The sequence below is a fragment of the Pseudonaja textilis genome, chromosome 3 (genome assembly GCF_049901715.1).
Source record: "Pseudonaja textilis isolate UNSWEBS1 chromosome 3, rPseTex1.2, whole genome shotgun sequence".
Classification (NCBI taxonomy): domain Eukaryota; kingdom Metazoa; phylum Chordata; class Lepidosauria; order Squamata; family Elapidae; genus Pseudonaja; species Pseudonaja textilis.
Window position 1 is genome coordinate 56,528,399 of NC_141992.1, and position 21,166 is coordinate 56,549,564.

A 21,166-nucleotide genomic window follows, 5' to 3' on the forward strand; every position below is an offset into this window, starting at 1 on the left:
TAACTATGTTCCAGATCCTAACAATAACACCTCCCAGAATATAAAATGATTTGGAAAAATAACAAACGATCCCAAATAAAGAAAAAACAGTGCTAGAAAATGAAAGTGAAGGAAAATGTTTTATTTATTATTTTTTCCCGTTAAATTTCTTATGGTCACACTTCAATAGACTCTTGCAATGAAAAACGTCGGTAAAACAGGACAGTTTAGATTTAAAAAAGCCACTCCCCAACCTAGTACATTTACCCCCGAGTCTCAACAAAGCCAGGTTTTAAGGGCTTTATGGAACCTGAGGAGAATGAGTTTGTCATCTGTATCTTTGAAGAGATGCTTCCTAGTGATTCTGAATCTGCCTGAATGTACTTGGCAGCCAGAAACAGTGGAAGAGAAGCAGTCCCTCAGATAGCCAGGCTTTATGCCATAAACAGCTTTAAAAACCATGAATTTGCACCAAGAAATCAAGTGGTAACCAATGCAGCTTTTCTGTGACATGAGCAGAGTGAGTAGTGGGCCTTATTGCTCATACCATTCCATTTTAAACCAGCTGTGGCTTCCAGACAATCTTTAAGGATAGCCCCATGTAGAACAGATTGCAAAAGTCAAATTGAGAGGCAAACAGGGCATGAGGGACTTTAAGGACTCTTAATTGAGAAAAAGGGCACACCTGGCGCACAAGATGAACCTGTACCAAAGTTTTCCAGGCCACAGCTGCTACCTGCTCTTTGAGCAGTAGTTGTTAGTGTAGGAATCCAAAGTTGTGCCAATGCCAAAATACAACCTCATTCAAGAGTAATAGTGAAAGTATCCCAACCAAGGGGGACCCAGACAGCCAAAGCCACTCAGTCTTGTCAGAATTGAATTGAAAGCTATTTCTGTGTACCTTTGATGGGGGTGCTGCAGGCTTAGGAACCAGATTTTTGTAGACACTTGGGACAATGGGGGTTGCCTTGTTGCCATTTGAAAGCTGAGGTCCTGGTGATGTGAATGCAGCTGAGAAGGCAGCAGCAGGATCCTCTTTTGAAACCTTTTTGATGACCAGCATCTTGGTAGGTTGCTTGGCACTAGGAGGATTTTCTAATAAAATAACATGGAAGAAGCTTAGTATTTCAACAAAAAAATGAGTTCATACCAGTCCATCTCTTGTACCTGCATAAGAATTTGGAAGCTGGAAATTAACAATATCTAAATGTTAAACAACATTTTTTTTAAAAGAAGTCCTATAAGAATATTTTTATGATCTTATAAGCCCAATTATAATGTTGAATGTGGAGTTATCAAAAATCTAGCAACTGCATAAGATTTTAGGATTTAAGATCTTCAGGAAAGCATTTTGGAATTGTTAAAGGGAATCTCAAGCACATTAAGCATGCTCAAGAGAGTAAGGTTTCGCAGTCCACTAGAAATATATACCCGAATAGTATTGAGCCTACTTCATTAAGAGTACATTTTTGGGAAGAGCTAAATGCAGTATTTCTTGGAATACTGGATTCCTGGTATACATACAATTAGCAAAAAATAATAATGGAGTGTCGGTTCACATTTTTGAGGCACTGTGACTTCTGAATGAATAAAAAAATCATGTAGCTATTCAAAGATACTAATGCAGCTCTCTCTTGTGCTATGTACCTGAAGAGTTTTATGTAAACATTTTGGACATCAGGGAAAAATCTTGATATTTTATGATCTTCTACATGAAAGTCTCAATAATGTCATTTTTGTAAAGGGCAGAATTGTATCTATTAAGTATGAAAAACTTTACATTGACCTTTTTTAAGTAACATGATTTTCTACAGTTTTCCTGCTATGGATGTCTTTGAATTCCCCAGTGTATGGGACTTATTTACACATCCAACATCAACTAAATAAGTATGCTATTTAAAAACAATTTTTACAACTTCTGGTGCTTAGGTTCTTCATGCATTTCTTGAGTGTGCATAAACGTCTGAGGTTTATGAATCAATACTAATACTAATGCCAGTTTGGGCGGGGGGGGGGGAGGAGAGGATGAGATGATGTACCCGTATCTAGTTTCTGAACAGTATTCTACCATTCCTAAAAATAGGCAAGCCTCTTACAATTTATTTCGGAAGTATAATTTCTAATTCTAATGTAACACAACATAGAGAAGAAAAAACTTAGTTATTTTTATAAATTGACTAAATAGAACAAGATTAGACTATTTCTACAACTACAGAAAGTACCTCTCTGCCAATGCCCCAGTACCTACCCCAAACACCAGATGGAGTTCCAGCTGGTTTACCCTGGCTGTGCTGTTTTCCAGCTTCTGGATTCAATGATGGCTGTAACAAGCACACCAAAAAGTCACACATATTTCATGTTTTGTTACAAAATTTTAATTTCATTAAATTTCCTAACTAGAAATGAGCATATGACCCATTATGTTATCTACCTATATTAACATTCTGACAATTTACCTACATAGAATCTAGTATTTGTTTTGTAATGCATTCTGACAGGAGAAAAGTGTTAACACATTAAAATCATAAGAAACAATTGGTGCGTAATTAGGTGAAGAAATCTTTGGCACATGAAGTCCCTCTTAAGACTGCAAAATTACTAATGCTGATTCCTATACTGCTAATGCAAGAAATGTATGGAAACTATAACATACTGTATAATATGAATGTATCATTTTTAAAAACATAAAGTCTCTCCATCTTTGCTGGAAAAATAAACGAAGTCCTGACCCCTCCTAGTATTATTTGGATAGCATGTTCTCCCTTGACATAAAGCTTTTAAACCTTATAATCTCAACATTCTTTTCCTTTCCTCAGCACCCCTACTTTGGGTACCCAAAATCACCCATATGGTTGCATTTTGTACCAGCTGAAGGTTCTGGATACTTCTCTAGGGTAGCCCAACCGTGTAGAGTGCACTGCAATAATCCAACTGGGAGATGACCAGTGCATGAGTGACTGAGTGGAGAGCCTCCCTATTGAGGAAGGGCATAACTGGACCATAACACAAAGTTAAGCAAAGGCCTTCCTAGCCATGGCTACTAACTGCTCTTTAAACAGGAGTCTTGAGTCCAGGAGGACCCTGCACAAGATCTGTCTGGTGCAACCCTATCCAAGATCAGATGATAAACTCATGGATACAAATGGTTATTTGAATCAATCTCCAGGAAAAAAAATACATTTAAGGAACATCTTAACTTCATGCTGAGTATACTTACAAAATCTTCCTCCTCAAACTGTAATTTCTCCTTTTCTTCCTTCTCCTCCCTAGCTTCAGCAGTTGGCTTTTCCTGAAAAGCTGAATTCTTTCGGGAGTGGAAATTGCCATTCCAATGGCGATGAGATCCAGTTCCTCCACCTCTCTGACTCATGCCATCATGGCCACGTGAAGAACCATGCCAACCTGGTTGACTGCCAGCTAGCCCAACATGAGTTCCTTTAGAAACACCAGAATCCACAGAATCATGGCGGTGCAGGGAAGGCTGATGCCAACAGTCTGGATAAGATATGAAGTTGCATTAACAAAGCTAGTTATCTTTTGAAAAAAATGCCACAATACACAAGACCTACTGCAAAAGATAAATAGATCAATATCATTATAGGAGCATCTCCTGTCTAATCAATTGATATTCAATCAAATCATTGACATTAGAGTATCAAACTACTGGAGTTCAAAACTGGAGGGTGGGAAGCCACAAAATGGTGGGGGAGGGGGTGAAGTTCCAGCCTATTTTTTCTCCCGTGCTATTTACTTATCCATGAGTAACATACCTCCAGCAGTTCTGAGGGGGCCATTATTAAAGAAACCATCAGAAGAGTTGTGCCGTCTTCGGCTTACACCAAACCGGCCTTCTCCTCGAGGAAGATGTTCTCCATGCTTTTCAAAAGTAGCTCCAGGAGCCTATGAATAAAGGGGAAACATGTAAAGACTACTCTGATCGTATTAACAGAATATACAGTCATGTATACATGAATTTTCAGAAGAGGCCAACAGGTCAACAGGAAATGTAAAACTAATCAAAGTCACACATAAGACACACAGAATAACTTTATGTATCAGACTTAAACAATATAATTTTGCATTCTTTCAAATATGTATCAGAATTCATTTGAAATATTTAACAAGTCACAGCAAGTCACTCTGTGAGGAGATCGGTGGTTCCAAAATGTGATAAATATAATAAATACATTAATAAGATATTTGTTACTACAGCACACTAGATTGGTAAGTCTCAATTTAGGACTTACATAAAAAATACATCTTCCAAAACAAATTACCATATTAAAAAACCCAAACATGGAGTTATTTTTATACAAATGCATATTTTTATTTCAAATGACATTACAAGATTAAATCAACTTAGTGTTAAATATGTCTACTTTATTATAAAATAGAGCAGAAATCAATTTTGTTTCTTGTTTCAACAATGTACCTCTCTATTAATCAACTAAGCAATAGGACTGATGGAATATCAGCAACTTTCCAACAGTAGCTTTTCACTTTTAAGAGGCAGCAGGCATCAACACAATTTTTTATTAAAATTAAAGAAATAAGAAAAATGGACAAAATATCATGTGAGGAAATAAGATTATATTATTTTGAAAAAAAAAACACCACTCTATTCTAAAGGTCAGAATGTAATGCCATATTTTTCTATTAAGTTTCCATTTTAAACTAAATATGTGGTTTTACCAAAATATCCTGAGTATGTTGAAACACTGCATATATAGCCTACTTCAATTTTAAAGGGTTGGCACACCCCAAATTCCTTCAATTAAATAACGTCACCTAACAAGACCCCAGAAGCAAGCCTTTTCTCTAGCAGCGCCTACCCACTAGAATAAAGTTTGTCCCTAGAGCCAAAGGGCCCCCCACTCTGAATGGTGAAGACCTTGCTCTTCACCAGGGCTTTCGATAGTGACCTGATCTTGTGTAGTTTCATTTCATCTGGTCTGTTGTTCTTGCTATCTTTTACTGATGTTACTGCAATGTTACCTGTTGTGAGCCACTTTTGATAGTATAGAAGTTTAATATAATAATTATAAATTGGAGCCAACTGGAAACAAATGTTTGAAAGTTGGAAAATAATTTATCCATATTCAATTATCAATGAACAATGATTAGCTCACACACAAAAAACACCCCAGAATAATAGAATAACAGAAGAAGCTCACAATAACAATTGGAAATATAAATGAAACAACTAATATGAATTACACAAATGATAACTTAGAAGAAATAACAACAGAACCAGTACAGGCTAATACTGAAACTGACCCACCAACAAGAATTAAAAGAGAAGATTATGCAAAATTACCAGTAGACAGATATTGCCAGCACTGGAAGTTAGTGGCCAAAAAGATCTGGCACCTTGGAAGGAGTGAATAATGTGCTTGCACAGATTAAAATAACATCTATCAAACAAACGATCAGCTTGCCTATATTAAAGTACAGTAGTGGTGGTGACAGAAGAACTGGATATTGAAATTAGAGAACCAAAAGCAAAATCCTATTCAAACCCGTAGCAGAAGATCAAACAGGAGACCAAGATAAAGAAATTTTAGGAGGAGCCCTCCTATTCTACGACCAATTACAATACAGGTAGTCCTCAACTTCCGACCACAATTGAGCCCAAAGTTTATGTTAAGTGAGAAATTTGTTAAGTGAATTTGCCCCATTTTATGACTTTTCTCACCACATTTGTTAAGTGAATCACTGGAGTTCTTAAATTAGTAACATGGTTGTTCAGTGGTTTCCCCATTGATTTTGATTGTCAGAAAGTCGCAATAGGGAATCATATAACTCTGGGATATTGCAACCGTCATAAATGTGAGTCTGTTGTCAAGCATCCAAATGTAAATCACCTGACCGTAGGGATGCTGCAATAAGTATGAAAAATGGTAATAAGTCACTTTTTTCGGCGCCATTGTAACTTTGAATGGTCATTAAATGAACTGTTGTAAGTCGAGGACTCCCTGTACTAGGCAACACAGTGTCAACAGTAGAGACCCTCAAGTCTTTCAAGACTTGAAGTGGACACCTAACATTAGAACACAACGAAGAATGTTCTTTCTGCGCCAATTCAAAGAGCTCAGTCTGCCCAAGGAGCTGCTGATACAGTTTACAGGGGAATTACTGAGTCTGTACTTCTATAACTGGTTTGGTACAGCAACTAAACAGTTCAGGTACAGACTTCAAGGGATAGTTAGCATTGCAGAAAAAACAATTGCAACTGGTCTGCCTTCCATCGACGACCTGTATATTGCACAAGCTAGAAAGAGAGCTGAGAAAATATCTACAGACCCCTCGCATCCTGGGCACAAACTGTTTCAACTTCTCCCCTTAGGACACCAGTATAGTATAGAGCAGTGGTTGCCAACCAGTGGGGCGTGGCCCTCTGGTGGGCCATGAGAAAATTTTGGTGGGCCGCAGAGAAATCTCATCCCCAGAGCACCCCCACAAAGCAATTAATCCAGGCTGCTCAGAAACAAAGCTGCGCTGCCCACATGGCCCATGGGAACCCTCCCCGGCCACTCACTCCTTATTCGGTAAACTTGCTTGCTAAATTGTTATTTTTCCTTTTTCTGACCATCATCTGTTCTGCTGTGCCGGGAGATTTAGATTAGCTAGGAAGCAGGAAATGGTTGGATTTCATGCTTTCTAGCTAGTCTTTAGATCTTTGGCTTAGCACAGCCGAACCTCGCTTAGGACTGAAGGTTTGCTTGCAAGCAAATTCAGTGCAGATTCACGGCAAGCAAATTTGAGAGACCGAGCTAGCCGATGGCAAATAAGATAGATCACTAAATGATTCTGTGAGCAACTCAATCTGCCCTGCTTTGCCTGATTTTGGGTAAAAGTTGCTCTTTTTTATAAAGAAAATCAATATTTACATGCATGGTGTGTTGTGAGTTGATTTTGTGAGTTTGCTTGCTAGCAAATTTTTTATGACAGACTGAGCTAGCCAATGGCAGATAGATAGATTTCTGAATGAATCTGTGATTCTGTGAGCAACTCAATCTGCCTGCCTGCTTTGCCTGATTTTGGGTAAAAGTTGCTCTTTTTTTATTAAAAAAAAATCAATATTTATGTAAATATTTATAATATTTACATACAAGCCATGCCTAGCCAGTCACATGAACACCAAGCCACACCCACAAATTAGGCCACACCCACAGAACCGGTTAGTGGTCCTTGGGATCGAAAATTATGAGTTTGGTGGTCCCCGAAGTCCAAAAGGTTGGCGACCCCTGGTATACTGCATTGCCAAAACAACTAGACACAAAAACAGCCTGTTCCCCCTGTCCAGCCATCACTCTGCTAAACACATTATTTCCACAGCACTGTCTTATGCCCAAGGATATCTAACCATGTAGTAGGACTGTATTACTATTATTCTTCTCATCTTTCCTGTTACCTACTCCTATTGGTATCTTATGACTATCACTTTGTTGGTTGTATCTTATGGTTTATGATTTATCACTTTGTTGCTTGTATGTATACTGATAACTTATGCACTGGAGACAAATTCCTTGTGTGTCCAATCACACCTGGCCAATAAAGAACACTTAATTAAGATCAGATGCAAGTAATTAAAAAAAACACACAAAGGAGAAAACTTGAAGAATGCAAGAATCAGAACAAGCCTAATTTTAAAAAAATGGCTTAGTTCCAGACAATTAAAAAAGCTCTGGAAACCACAATGCAACAAATAAAAGCAACAGATGAGGAAACTGAACATCTATAACACTTATCATGTGCCAGTAATGAAAAATTAGCAGAAATATAATTCAAAAAGTAGTCAAAAATGAGGTTAAAATATTGTGGGATTTTCAAATACAAACTGATAAAATCTTTAGCCATAACACACCAGATTTAACTGTGGCTGAAAACAAGAAAATGTGGTAACTGATGTAGCAATACCAGGAAATAGTAGAAGACAAAGAATTGGAGAAGACCACAAAGTATCTGAAAATCAAAACTGAAAGATTATGGCATAAACTGGCTATGGTGGTTACCATTTGTTATTGACACATTGGGAGCCATATAAAAATATTTTAGATGGCACTTAAAAATATGGACATTGACAACATTTCTACTTATTTGGATATGCACATTATGCTAATAAAGTACAATATTCTAAATTCTTGGGAAGAACTCACAGCTGTGATTTCACATTTTTGTTGATATAACAATTACTATTATTATTATCAACACTGAGATGCAGTCTACAGTATGTTGGGTTTTCAGTATTATAGTCCCTGGATTAAAGGCATCAGATTGCAAAGAACAGCACACCATTAGAGTTTATATGGCATTTGGTTGCACTTGTAACCAAAATGTTCAGAGATTCTCTTTAACAGGGAATGCTACATATGGCATGGATATAATTAACAATAGCAATATAGTCTATGCTTTATCTTACCCAACAATATTAACAGAAAGCTCCAATTGGCCAAAATTATGATGAGCTGGGAAGGTCAGTATCAGTGGTCATAGTTTATGATCACTTACTCAGCAACCCTTGAAATTTGTGATGATGCTGAATGAGGGAGACCTAGAACCAGTCCTTGAAGGCGAGGCTGCTGCAATAGTCTCATGGTCACATTAACACAATTTCTGAGATTCCCTATCAGCTTTCCCCAACAAAGTTAAGGGAGAAGCTGACAGGAAGTTATAAGTTGCAGTCATGTGGGGTTCTCATTTAACAACAGCAACTAGGATGGCTTAAATTGCCATCATTAAACTATATGGTCATGTGACATTATTACAGGTAGTCCTCGACTTATGACCACAATTGAACCCCAAAATTTCTGTTGTTAAGTGAGACATTTGTTCAATGAATTTTTCCCATTTTGTGACATTTTTTTGTGCGGTTGTATCTTTTTTCAATATTGTTGTAACTTTGAACAATTGCTAAATGAACTGTTGTAAGTCAAAGACTACTTGTATTATTTATAACCCTATCACTTAGCCACAGCAACTCGTCCCAATCGCCATTGTAAATAAAGGTCTACAGTACTTGTGTGTGTGTGTGTATGTGTGTATACATATATACTTACCAAGATATATATATCTTATATGAATGCAATATATATAAATAATAGTAATCTGATTTTGTGGAGCTAATGAATATATGTATGAAGATGAAGAGACAGGTTGTGTCTCTTCATTATGAATTAAAAATCCATATCACAAAAAACCTGTTACAAATTAATAAACTGAAATAATTATATATATGCTCCAGTAAAAAAATATATCCAAGAATCAGATGAGTTTGGGGAAACTGCCGCTATCCCTGTCCAATGTGGCATATCTGATCAACATGCTTCTGGCCTATCTCAGTGACATAACCCAGTAGCCTATATTCTTCATATATTCCCTACCCCTTTTCTCTTCTGAACTTCTAATGCTTTGTTCCACAACCACTACTTCAGCCTAAATCAAGCAGCTCCATTTCAATCCTTCTGCTGGGTTAAAACAGCAAACTCCAGAAGTTCCATGCGTGAAGCATTTTGCGTATTTCTTGCTGAGTTAATGGTTAGGGTTAGGTTCTGTTATACTGCATAATAAATGGGATTTAAAAATCTTACTCTCTTTTCTATAATGTTTCTCTAATGCTAATTTAGAAATTAACCTACTATGTCCCTTAAGAACTAAAAACTTCTGCCAAGTTACTCAGAATTGGACTAAATATTCTTTATAAGGATGAAAGAAGCAATCGCCATGACTACAGGTATAACTTGTCTTATAACCATTTGTTTAAAGACAGTTTGACGTTACGTCTTGGAAAAAATGACTTTTGAGCCAGCTGAAGTTAAAGCTCTTACGCTACCCCTGAAAGCATGTAATCACAATTTGGGCACTTCACAACTGGCTTGCGTTTGTAATGGTTGCAACATCTTGCAATCTTCCCAGCTGGCTTCCAACAAGCCAAAGTCAGTTGAAGACAACAAATTAGTATGCTTCATTTAACTACCATATGATTCATTTAATAACTTTGGTGATTCACTTAATGACCACTGTAAAAATGGTTATAAAATCGGGTCCAATCATGTGATGATTCTCTTAATGATTCCATCACTTAGTGATCAAAATTCCAATCTCATTTGTAGTCATACAGTGAAGACTACCTGTCATTTATTTGAATTAAAAATATGGTCAAAATTAACTGTACTTGTTTTTAATACAGGCAGATTAGATTGTTCTATTGAAAAAAAACAAGCAAACCATAATACCCAATACATTTTACATCTTTATCTTGGATCAGATTAGCTTACATAATGGTACATAACACATAGTGGGATTCTGTATAAAATTAATGGCATAAGAGAAAGTCTGATTATACATTGTAAAGAGAATCATATTTGAGGATACATTAGCTCGAGCAATGGCTGATTGCAGCAAGGAAGTTTTATAATATTAAATGAAAGGTTCAGAGTTATCACTAGCAATGCTTACTGTGAAACTGACAGCTGACACTAGATTGTAATGGGATACACACAATGGTTGGTTTGAGAACTAAATCGCCCTGCAACACTTATTGCATTTCCCCTACAATTCCTGGATAGATATAATTAGATGTCTGCCACTGGGTTAACCTAAACAAGGTAAGGTCCTTATTCCAGGTGGTTGACCTATGAGTAAGGAATATGTAAAGGCACATTTTTTCCAGAATACACACCATTGGTTTATTAAGAGTTCTAAGTCCTTATTTTATGTAGCAAAGCTAGAAAAGAAGTTGAAAAGAAAAAGGGCAAAAAAATAAAATTTTGTTTTCAAGAATCAGCCGCTTCCTATATTCAGGATCTACCATTCTTCAAACTAAATTCATACCCCATATCTTAGGTCCTAAAATGAAACAGAACCTATACAGCAACTAGCATTATTGAGTCTAGCTTCCTGATCAAATTCACTAGATACCAGCATGGTTGTCTTGGCCCATACCTAGTTTATAGCCAACTTCAGTCAGAAAAATACCAAGATACCAAAACAAAAATTCAGACACTCTACCCTCCTGTAAAAGCACACTTGACTGAAGAAACATATGCTTCTAGAATTTTCTCAGTCTTCTGTTTTCTCTGCCTATTACTTGGACTAGGATATTGGCTGCTTTGCTTCAATTCTTTCAATATCCAAACTTCTTAAAATGGAAATAGTTCATAATCACTGTAACAATCATTGCAAATGTTTGTTACAGTTGTGCTTGATAAAGTTGTGGAGCAATCACAGGTTTCTACCTGATGGTTTTAACATAAACAACAAAGAATGTTCTTCTGTAACTGATCTTTACTGTTCAGTTAACTTATTCTCAAAACAAAATCTACAAAGTCAAAGACCAAACTATTTTGCCCATCATACCGTTATAAAACAAAACAAAACCTCTAGTCCCAGTGATTGACCCAGATTGGATCCTGCAGCTATAAAACACTAAAAGATACTGATTTAATAGAAGAAGAAAAAAAGAGAAGTAAAATCTAAAGAAATACAAGAAGAAAAAGCTCAGCAATGACCAAGAGAAACAGTCAATACACACTACTCCTAATGCAGCGAATGGAGCACATGGCAGTACACATGATAAAAGTATGCGGAATACAGGATAAGGTCCCTACAAATTTTTTTTTCAATGTTAGGATGTTCTGAAATAATGCCCTGCACAGGCACAAATCTTTGGATGTAATACCTAAACCACAAATATATTTTGATTAAGCATTTAAGAAAAGTTTTAAGACCAATTTCCTTCAAATTTATAACTATTCAGCATAATAGGGAGAAAGTTCAGAAATGTGAAAATAAATGCCATTTATGCATTTCACAATCAAAATGACAATTTAACTATAACTTTGTCTGAGCAATTGATCTAAGTTTAATCATTACCTTGGCAGACTGTGGCGTAGAGAAGTTAAGCCAGGCAGGAACAAAGTCATGCTGCGCCATTTAGGTCCAGTGTCTCTCTTCAATGAAGTGAGGCATCAAACCTCATGGCCAGGAGCTAAGACAAGAGAAACACCACATACACTGTCATCCCAGTGCAATGGAAAAGAGCAGATTCTTCTAAGCATGCTTCCAAGAGTCTGGAAAACATCTTACCATCTTTCTAGGGACTAATGGAAATTTATTTAATTTGACTAAGCATTAGGTTGAGTTACTGTAGCTATATTGCTCCTGTTTAACTCCCTTAAGCCACTTCAGCCAAAATCATCAGAGGCCAGGTTCTACCATCATCACTACTGGAGCTAAATAAAACTGAGGAAGAATTAATGTACATTTCCTCTCTGAAATAATATTTCATTAGCAGGGTTTTCTCTTCAAATTATTTTGATGTCTGCTTATCTAGAAATAGTTCACTGACTTACTTATAATGGACAAATTAAAAACTTTTCTTTATATAAAGTATTAACCATAACATACTATTTTTAACTATAAATAGAGTCCTACAGTGACTTACCCAGATTGGCCTTTGCAGTCCACTCTCACTTGAATACTTTGATTTCCAGATTCCTTCCTTCGCCAGGGTGCACCTATGCCAGCTGTGTGGCAATGGTGAGTCCCAAAGGAAGCACGAGAAGCCGCACTTCGTGCTGACTGCACCCCTTAACCCTCTAGCTGCTCATCTTAAATGCTCTCTGAACTCATATGAGAAAAAAAAAACCTAAAATGCAGTGTGCATTTTTGGAAAACTACAACTACATTCACCTCATTAAACTGTTCCCTGTTGTCACAATGCTGTGTAATTCAGCTATTACATTACAAAAGTAGTTGTCAAATTTGTACAGCATTCAGAAAAGCATGGTAATTAACGGTGAATTTCACAAATCCACTTTGTTCATCTTCTGCAACAAATAAACTTGAAACAAAGGGACGGGGAGAAGATGCTGAGGAGTCTTGCAAATTCTCGTATAGTAACTCTTTGTTCTTATTATTTGCTAAAATGCAGGATTCATTTTTAATGGTTGCTAAAATTAAGTTTTCTTAAAAACACTATTTTGAAAGGCTTTTCACATAGTCACTTAAGTTTCCTTGGTAAGGAACTAAAAGCAACTTAAAGATACAAGATTCAATTATTACTGTCTTCCTACCGTTTCTAGTTATGCATTCAGTTAACCTAAAAGCAAAGGACCAAACTGGCAAGCTATCCTTCTACCGTATTTGAATTGCTGCTTTTAAAAATAGAGAAAAAAATGGCTGTATTTTAATCAAGAGTTCCCATTTGGGCAATGGTCTTCTTCCATCAAAATGAGTAGAATTCACGAAGTACTCTGTAAAGAAGGAAAAAATAATACCACCTATCAGTAATCATAAAAGTGGCCAAAAGGATTATCAAAGATACATTACTTAGGACCCCTATTTCTAATGAAACAAGTGTAGTATTTATGGTCAGATTCTCATTTTGGTGAATTAATGGAAAGTCCTTATATTACTTTTCTGCTTTGATTTTATTATTATGCTTAGATAAAATAAATGTCTATGGAGATTCTTAGTCATCCAGGTCATAGTCGTCCCAAAGGGGCTTTTTCAAGAGACAATTGGACTTTCTGGTTTTTCTTTGAAGAAGTTTCGCTTCTTCAGCTGACTGGATGGTGGAGGATGGGAGGATTTATACTCCTTGAATATAAATCCTTCCATTCCCCACCATCCAGTCAGAGCTGAAGAAGTTTTGTGGATGAAATGTTGGAGCAATGGTTTCTTAACTACAGTACTATGAATTAAAAGCTTAAGTTTTAATTTAATGTAATATACTATCATCTGAAAGTAATGCAAATCTTCCAAAGCAACTTCATATATTACAATAAATTAGTATTCATAATACACTGAAGTGTATACAAAATTTTAGATGCACACTTCAGTTTTTATAATTATTAATTCTATTTTGTCAAATCTCCACAACAGTCAGCTTGTGACACAGCCAGGGGAAAAATTATCACTGATTAAACTACAATTCAGTTATCTAAAACAGGGTTAGGTAAAGGTAATCCATTAGAAAATCTATTGAGTTGCACTACAGCAGCAAACATTTCTGATTTAAAAGTTTACAAAATGATCCCTATAAAAATTATACCAATGAAATCGATAGATTAAAGCTATTAAAATCAAGTTCTGTTTGAAAAATCAGTGAACTCTATTCAAGTCCAAAGAAAATCCGAAGCTCAGAATTCTAAGCATTTTACACAAAATTCTATTTACTTTATCTTGATGTATACATACAAATATACAAAGTGAAACCTGCAAACCAGTATCAAGTTGCAAAGTGCTTTTTCTTCTGAAATTTTGAATACTGTGTTTCCCCAAAAAAGGGCATTGGTACTTACCTGACACACCCGTTCTCTTTGAGCTGTGAAGAGCATCCAGTAGTGGGAGGTGCTTCAGTCTCTTCATGTATAGGCTGGGCTTATTTTGTGGAACACTCCTCCTCCTCCACGGGACTCCTCCTCAGGATCCCCCCGTTTTGGTGAAGACGAGGAATGACCACCCTCGCCCCGTATGCCCTAACAATTCGTTGGCCGAAACAGGACCCCACTAGACAGAAATTTGGTGGGGCTGGATGCTCTTCACAGGTCAAAGAGAACGGGTGTGTCAGGTAAGTACCAATGCCCTTTCTCCCATGAGCTGTTCAGAGCATCCAGTAGTGGGACATACCAAAGCTTGGCTTGTCCTACAGGAGGGTCTCCACCTGGCTTGGAAACCCTTCTTGGTCCCTATGGACCCGCTGCAGAAATCTCCTGCCAAAGGAAGCCTCAGTGGAGGCAAATACATCTATTTTGTAATGCCTAATGAAGGGCGATAGAGAGGCCCAAGATGCTGCTTGACAATTTTCAGTTATTGGCGCTTGCGTGGCCCACGCTGCTGATGTTGCTGTATTCCTGGTTGAATGCTTTATGCCTTGGACACCTGTAATGATTGAGTCTGGTACGTTTTAGCTATTGCAGCCCTTAGACATTGGCCTACTGTGGAAGATGAGACTTTGCAGCCTTGGGTGTTTGGCTGGAATGACACGAAGAAATTCCGTCTTTCTGAAAGGTGCTGTGCGGTGAATATATATTTGTAATGCCCACCTCACATCAAGCCGAAGCCATTGTAGCTCCAATCCTTGATTTGGCCTTGGACAAAAATTAGGAAGTATTAGTTCTTGTGCCCCGTGAAAAACCGAATTTTCGGTATGAACGTGGGGCCTGGACAAAGGACCACTCTGAATGAAAAACACAAATATCTTGCCTGATTGACAAGGCTGCCAGTTCCGAAATACGACGAGTGGGTGTTATCGCTACTAGAAAAACTACTTTGTACATCAGTGTGGGGCTCCTTGAACAGGCAATCTCTGTTGATGACTGGCCTGGTCCACCAGTGGAGAGATTTGAGGACTTTTGACGGTACCATGACCTTGTATTTGGGAGTTGCTTCTTCCTGATCACTGGTACGGAAGCAGGAACCACTGGGGGGATCTAGTGTGGAGTCGGGCCCAGGGAATAATAGATATGCATGACATCATTTTGCCTAACAATTTTGATAGGTCAGCCAAGGGCACCCTCTTGTGTGTTCTGATTTCAGAAACTAATTGTTGTGTGCTGTTTTGTCTGTCCAGTGACAGGAAAACCTTACCTTCCACAGTGTCAATGATTGCCCCCAAGTGGACCAATTGAGTCAATGGACTTCTTGTCCAATTAATTGAGAAGCTCTGTTGTTCTAGTGTCTGTAACATGATTTGAGTGTCCCTAATTGCTTGATGAATGGAAGATGACAAAATTAATATGTCATCCAGGTAGCACTGGAGTCGTACGGGAATGCCTCTGAGATGGGCAGCCACTAGCGGACGCTAGTCCAAAAGGAAGGGCAACATATTCAAAATGGTGGTTTTTATAACAGAACCATAGAAATTTACTGTGGGATGGTCTAATTGAAATATGTAAATATGCTTCTGTCAAATCTATTGATGTAAGGACGTCACCCCCTCTGATGCCAAGTAAAATAGATTGTAAGGTGTTCATTTTAAACTTGTGATATACTAAGAAGTGGTTGTTTTAAGTGTAAAATTGCTCTCCACACACACACACACACCGAACTCTTCGGAACAACAAAAAGGTGTGAATAGAAACCTCGCCCTCGTTGGTTGGTAGCTACTGGTTGAATGGCTCATATTTCCAGTAGGTGTTGGATAGCTGTTTCCATAAGAGTCCATTTAGCTGGATCTCTAGAAAGAGGGCACGACATGAAGAAGTCTGGAGGAGTGGATTGGAACTCTAGAGCTAGGCCCAATCTGATTGTGTTTCTGATCCAGGTATCAGATGTTGAAGAGTCCCATTGGTCCGTGAACAATTTAAGGCATCCACCAGTGGGAGAAGAATCAATGGTTTTATTTTGTGCAAAGGGATGACCGATTTCCTGCCCCTTGAAAGGATCTCTTGGCTTGGCCACCCCTTCTATTTCTGTTCCTGAAGTCGGGCCTCTCTAACTGTTGTCTTGGCCTGAAATTAAGAGGGTCTCTGATATCTTGCTGAATATGGTCCTTGATAGAAGGGACGAAAGGACCCCCTCCAAAAGGACTGAGTATTTCTGGTATCTGACTTTCGAAAAAGAGAAGGGAGTATCCGCTTATTTCTGGTCTCAATTAGAAACGGGTAAAGAGCAGAGCCAAATAATCTGTCCCCTGAAATGGGAGATGAGGCAACCTTGTACTTATGTTTAATGTTGGCTTGCCAATCATAGCAAGCGCTGAACTGTAATCTGGGATGCTATGACCCTAGATTAAAATTTAACCGCATGGAATGTAGCGTCAGCAGAAAATTCTGTGGCTGCGATAAATTTGGCAATGTCTTGATGCGCTCTAATATTAGAGTTAGGAATGTGTTCCCTTAGGTGACGGAGCCATCTAAGTGAGGATCAAATAAAAAAGGATGCGGCCATGGTCACTTTTATGGCCCATGCGTCAGACTGATAGGCCCTGTGTAGAGCCAACTTGGCCCACTTGTCCTCCGGCTTTAACGCCTCCACCGCTTCACTGGGGATGGAAGATGAGGATGCTAAACCTACTGATTTCTCAGTTCGTCTACCTCTGGAGTGTTCAGTAATTTAGAGAAATCGGGAGCCAAACTGAAATATTTTCTGTCGTATCCCGTGGGGGCGGGGTGCACCGCTGTAGATGCCCACTGCTTCTGCACCAGATCCGAAAACATGCGAGGGACTAGAATTACGCCTGCCTTGACTACAGGCTGGGTGAAAATGAAATCCCCTGATTCCTCTTGTGAAGGAGTTGGTGTGGTCAAAGGAGCTGACTTGTCCAGGCGTGCAGTGTTTTTGGCCCGTTATTCAATGCTATTCTGTATAGGCGGTTGGCACACCCAGGGGCCTGATCCAAAGATGGACAGGGTGCCCTGATAATAGAATCCTCCCCCTTTTTTTAATAATACGAGTCGTATCTCAATAATTTATTATTAATGTTATCAGTATTATTTCTTCTTCTCCTTCTTCTTCTTCTTCCTCTTCTTCTTCTTTCTCCTCCTCCTCTTCTTCTCATTATTATCTCTTCTATATATATATTTCTGTATATCTATCTATCTATCTATCTATCTATCTATCTATCTATCTATCTATTGTCAATAGAACAGGTAAATTATTGAATGTCCAAATCAGCCAAATTAAGAATGCCTAACAAGCCAGAATAAGAAATGAAAATGAAAATTACTGGCCTTCAACAGCTGCCATGCACAGGCGGACACTGGCCTTGGTGTTTGCTGTTGTGCCGCTGGATAGTTAGGGCTGTGAGGGTTAGCCAACTAATTATTAGACCGATGGCCTCAAATATAAAGACAAAAACGAGGGCGCAAATTTTTCTGGGTTCCTAAAAGAGAAACCTCTATTTGGTTTAATTGCCTCACACAGCCTGGTAATGATTTGTACTCAGCGCTGCCATGCGGTCTGCAGTACCACAATGGTGCCCGGTCGTTAACTTTTTTGGCGCACGTGGTAATTCCAGCAGCAATCTCCTGCCATGTGAGGGATCTGTCTCAGACGGCTTCTCTCCTTACACCAAAAGCGGTGGGGAAGGGTGAAAACAGGCGCTCATGCCCCCCCACCCCATGCAGCATTCTGAAAGGGGAAGGTGATATGACTCGTTAGAACGGAAAAAACCTCCCCGGCGCTGTTGGGAGCAAAGAAACCGCTGCGACCGTAGCGGCGCAGCTATCGCTATGGCAAGGGTTATAAATTAGCGGCTGGGGGAAGCGTGGTTCAAAGCCAAAGCCTCCAACCACCCCTGGGGCATTGAGAAATACTTCTGATAAGGAAAAGCCAGCTCAGACGGCCAGATGGAAAAGGCAATCGTCGTTTGCTCGTTTGTTCTCTAGAGGCTAGAGGAGCCTTAAAGAAGAAATTTGATGTTTCCAAACCTGAAATCTAACGAATTCTCTTGTTTTGGCCAAGGAAGAAAACAAAGCACTGCCTATCCTCCACGAGGCTGAGCCAAAACTGGGGGATGCTGGGGAGGAGTCCCGTGGAGGAGGAGCGTTCCACAAAATAAGCCCAGCCTATACATGAAGAAACTGAAGCACCTCCCACTACTGGATGTTCTGAACAGCTCATGGGAGAATATGACCTACCCTGAAAGTAAGTCCTGGCTTGATCTTTTTCCCTTTGGCTCATATAAGCCCTACCCTCAAAATAAGCTCTAATTAAGACCCCGCCAACTCCAGGCTACATGGGTAAAAATTAAGCTAGGGTGGGGGTGAGTGGGGTGGAGCTGCCCTACTACTTACCTTCGAACAGTTGCAGCCAGGTCATTTCTTCTGCAGCCAAAACTTTCCTGAAGGCCTCTGCAGCCAATAACATCAGCTACAGATCAATCTGGAGCTCTGTTATTGGCTGCAGAGGCCTTCAGGAAAACCTTGCAGGCCTTGCTGGCCACAGAAGAAGTTTCTGAAGGCCACTGACAGAGAAAAGGAGACTGGGGATGACACACAGAGGCCAGGTGAGTCAGTGGACATCCCTCTCCCCGAAAATAAGACCTGGTGCCTTTTTTTGTAGCAAAAAATATAAGACAGTCTTATTTTCGGGGAAACACGGTACTATAGTATAGCACTTTTATAACAATAACTTATTAGAAGTATTCAAAGAGAATGTGTAAGAACAAATAATCTACTCTGGAATATGAGGAATTGTCACACAAACAAGCTTTTAAAGTATCTTAAGTAAAAAAAAATACTACTGTAATGGTTCAATAAAGAGGACAATACAGTACAGGACAGACAATACATTTCAGTTTGAAATTTTATATTTCATTCAGTTTATCACACTTTAAAAAGAACTCAGACAGACTGAGCAAGTTCAGAGAAAGCAATGAAGATGATCAGGGGCCTAAAAATTGATCCTCTAAAGCTGTGGTGGCGAACCTGTGGCATGCAGAGCCTTTCTTCAGGGGGTGGTATTCATCTCAGCTTCTTAAGTCAAAAAGCCAGCATTGTCTGGAGACATTTCTGTGGTCAAATGACCGACAAGTCATCACACCACATCACAGAAACACTCTTGGTAGGTAAGTTTAAATTGGCTTGCTCCAACGCTGCTTCTAGAGAGCCAGTTTGGTGTACTGGTTAAGGCACCAGACTAGAAATTGGATATTTTGAGTTTTAGTCCCACCTTAGGCACAAAACCAGCTGAGTGACTTTAGGCCAGTCATTCTCTTTCAGCCCTAGGGAGCAGGCAATGGGAAACCATGTCTAAAATCTTATCAAGGAAGTGTCAAGCCGAAATTGACACATGGGTAGCCATTTTAGTTAGGCTTAGTATATATTCCTTTTCTTACTTTTTCTTTGGCGGTCATGGGGGAAGGGTTTGGGGCTTGCCACATTCCTAAGGGGGAGTGGAAATAGAGAGTTGTTTAGGCTAGGTGATTCTTTGTCCCATGGGAAAATAGCTGACTGTTTCAGGCCCCTTGAGGTGGAGATTTATGACAACACTTCAGCAACACTGAATTACTTCTATTGGAGAATATGACTTTGGGGAGTTGTTTCTAACTTCTGATATTGTGGGATAATTCCACGTTGTATCAGATCTGGAATTACCATGGACTTTGCCAATTTGATACTTTCCTAAATAAAAGAAATTGTTTTGGAAGATGGACTTTGCTCTTTTCTTTTTAAATGGATTTCATCACTTGGAAACCTGACATTAAGCTGCAAGGGCCAGTCCAGGCAATCATTAGGAGTCAATAGATTTTTTTAAAAAAAGTGTGCTATTATTTCTATAATACTCTTTTGAAACAGCCATTTTGGGTATAGTATTGGAGAAGATAGAATGAACACACCTATTGCATGGTGAGGGCACCAGTGTTTATTTTGTTGCCTTCACTACATCCTTAAATAGCCACCCAACTGAACTTTCTCCAGTGATTCTGAAAAGATTATTTTATAATCCTCAGTCTTGCTGTTATAAATTTGCAGATTATCTAAAGAATAAAATTGTTTCAAAAAGAAAAAACACCTAAGTCTTCTAATACTGTACAGTAAGGGACTCTGAAGCACTTAAGCCTATATCTAGATGATAAAATGTTTTAATTAAAATGCCATTCTTAGTTTATAATACTAATATACTTCAAATAATTCATCACCCTATTAAGGTGGGATTCTTGAAAAGATATATAAATATCCAATACATACAAAATAGTATTTATTTAATTGTAAAGTTAATTGTAATTGTAATGTACAATGACATCTGTTAATGTGGTCTTCAACTGACCTTTTATTGGACCATTACTAATTCTATGCCCATGCTTCTGAACATATATACGTTCTAAAACTGTTCATAGTTATTAAAATCTTATCATTCCATAAATCAACTGTCAAATCCTCTAGCATTAGTTATTCTGAAACATCAACAGTTGATCAACATCTTGACATTAAAATCTGTTATCTACACATACCACTACTTTTCTCAGTACTATATTCCAATTCCCTAGATAAGAAATTATAATGTATTTTTATTAATTGGTTAAAATATACAGTGAACACTAGATCAACAAAAGAACTACCTTACAATTTTGAAGTTTCCCACTATATTCTTTTTCAGCATATTCATAAAATGAAACAAAAATTGGTATGCTATTGTGCACTATGTCTCTTTTGCAGCTAGAAAGAAGAGGGAAGTCTGTATTTTTCAAGCAGTTGAACATGTCTAATTTACAACAAGCATCAAAAATGCCAATTCC

General features: G+C 38.3%; 1 protein-coding gene across 2 annotated transcripts in view; it reads right to left on the bottom strand.

Moving 5' to 3' along the window:
• Positions 1-21,166, bottom strand: part of GPBP1L1 (GC-rich promoter binding protein 1 like 1) — a 29,806-nt gene that overhangs the window by 4,499 nt on the left and 4,141 nt on the right. For both annotated transcript variants that reach the window (XM_026707138.2, XM_087929835.1), the window contains exons 2-7: positions 12,425-13,235; positions 11,854-11,968; positions 3,750-3,879; positions 3,197-3,474; positions 2,228-2,300; positions 881-1,074 (exon numbers count right to left, since the gene is read on the bottom strand). In XM_026707138.2, coding sequence (XP_026562923.2) covers positions 881-1,074; positions 2,228-2,300; positions 3,197-3,474; positions 3,750-3,879; positions 11,854-11,913 — 735 coding nt within the window. In that variant the 5' untranslated portion in view covers positions 11,914-11,968; positions 12,425-13,235. The remainder of the gene's footprint in view (positions 1-880; positions 1,075-2,227; positions 2,301-3,196; positions 3,475-3,749; positions 3,880-11,853; positions 11,969-12,424; positions 13,236-21,166) is intronic.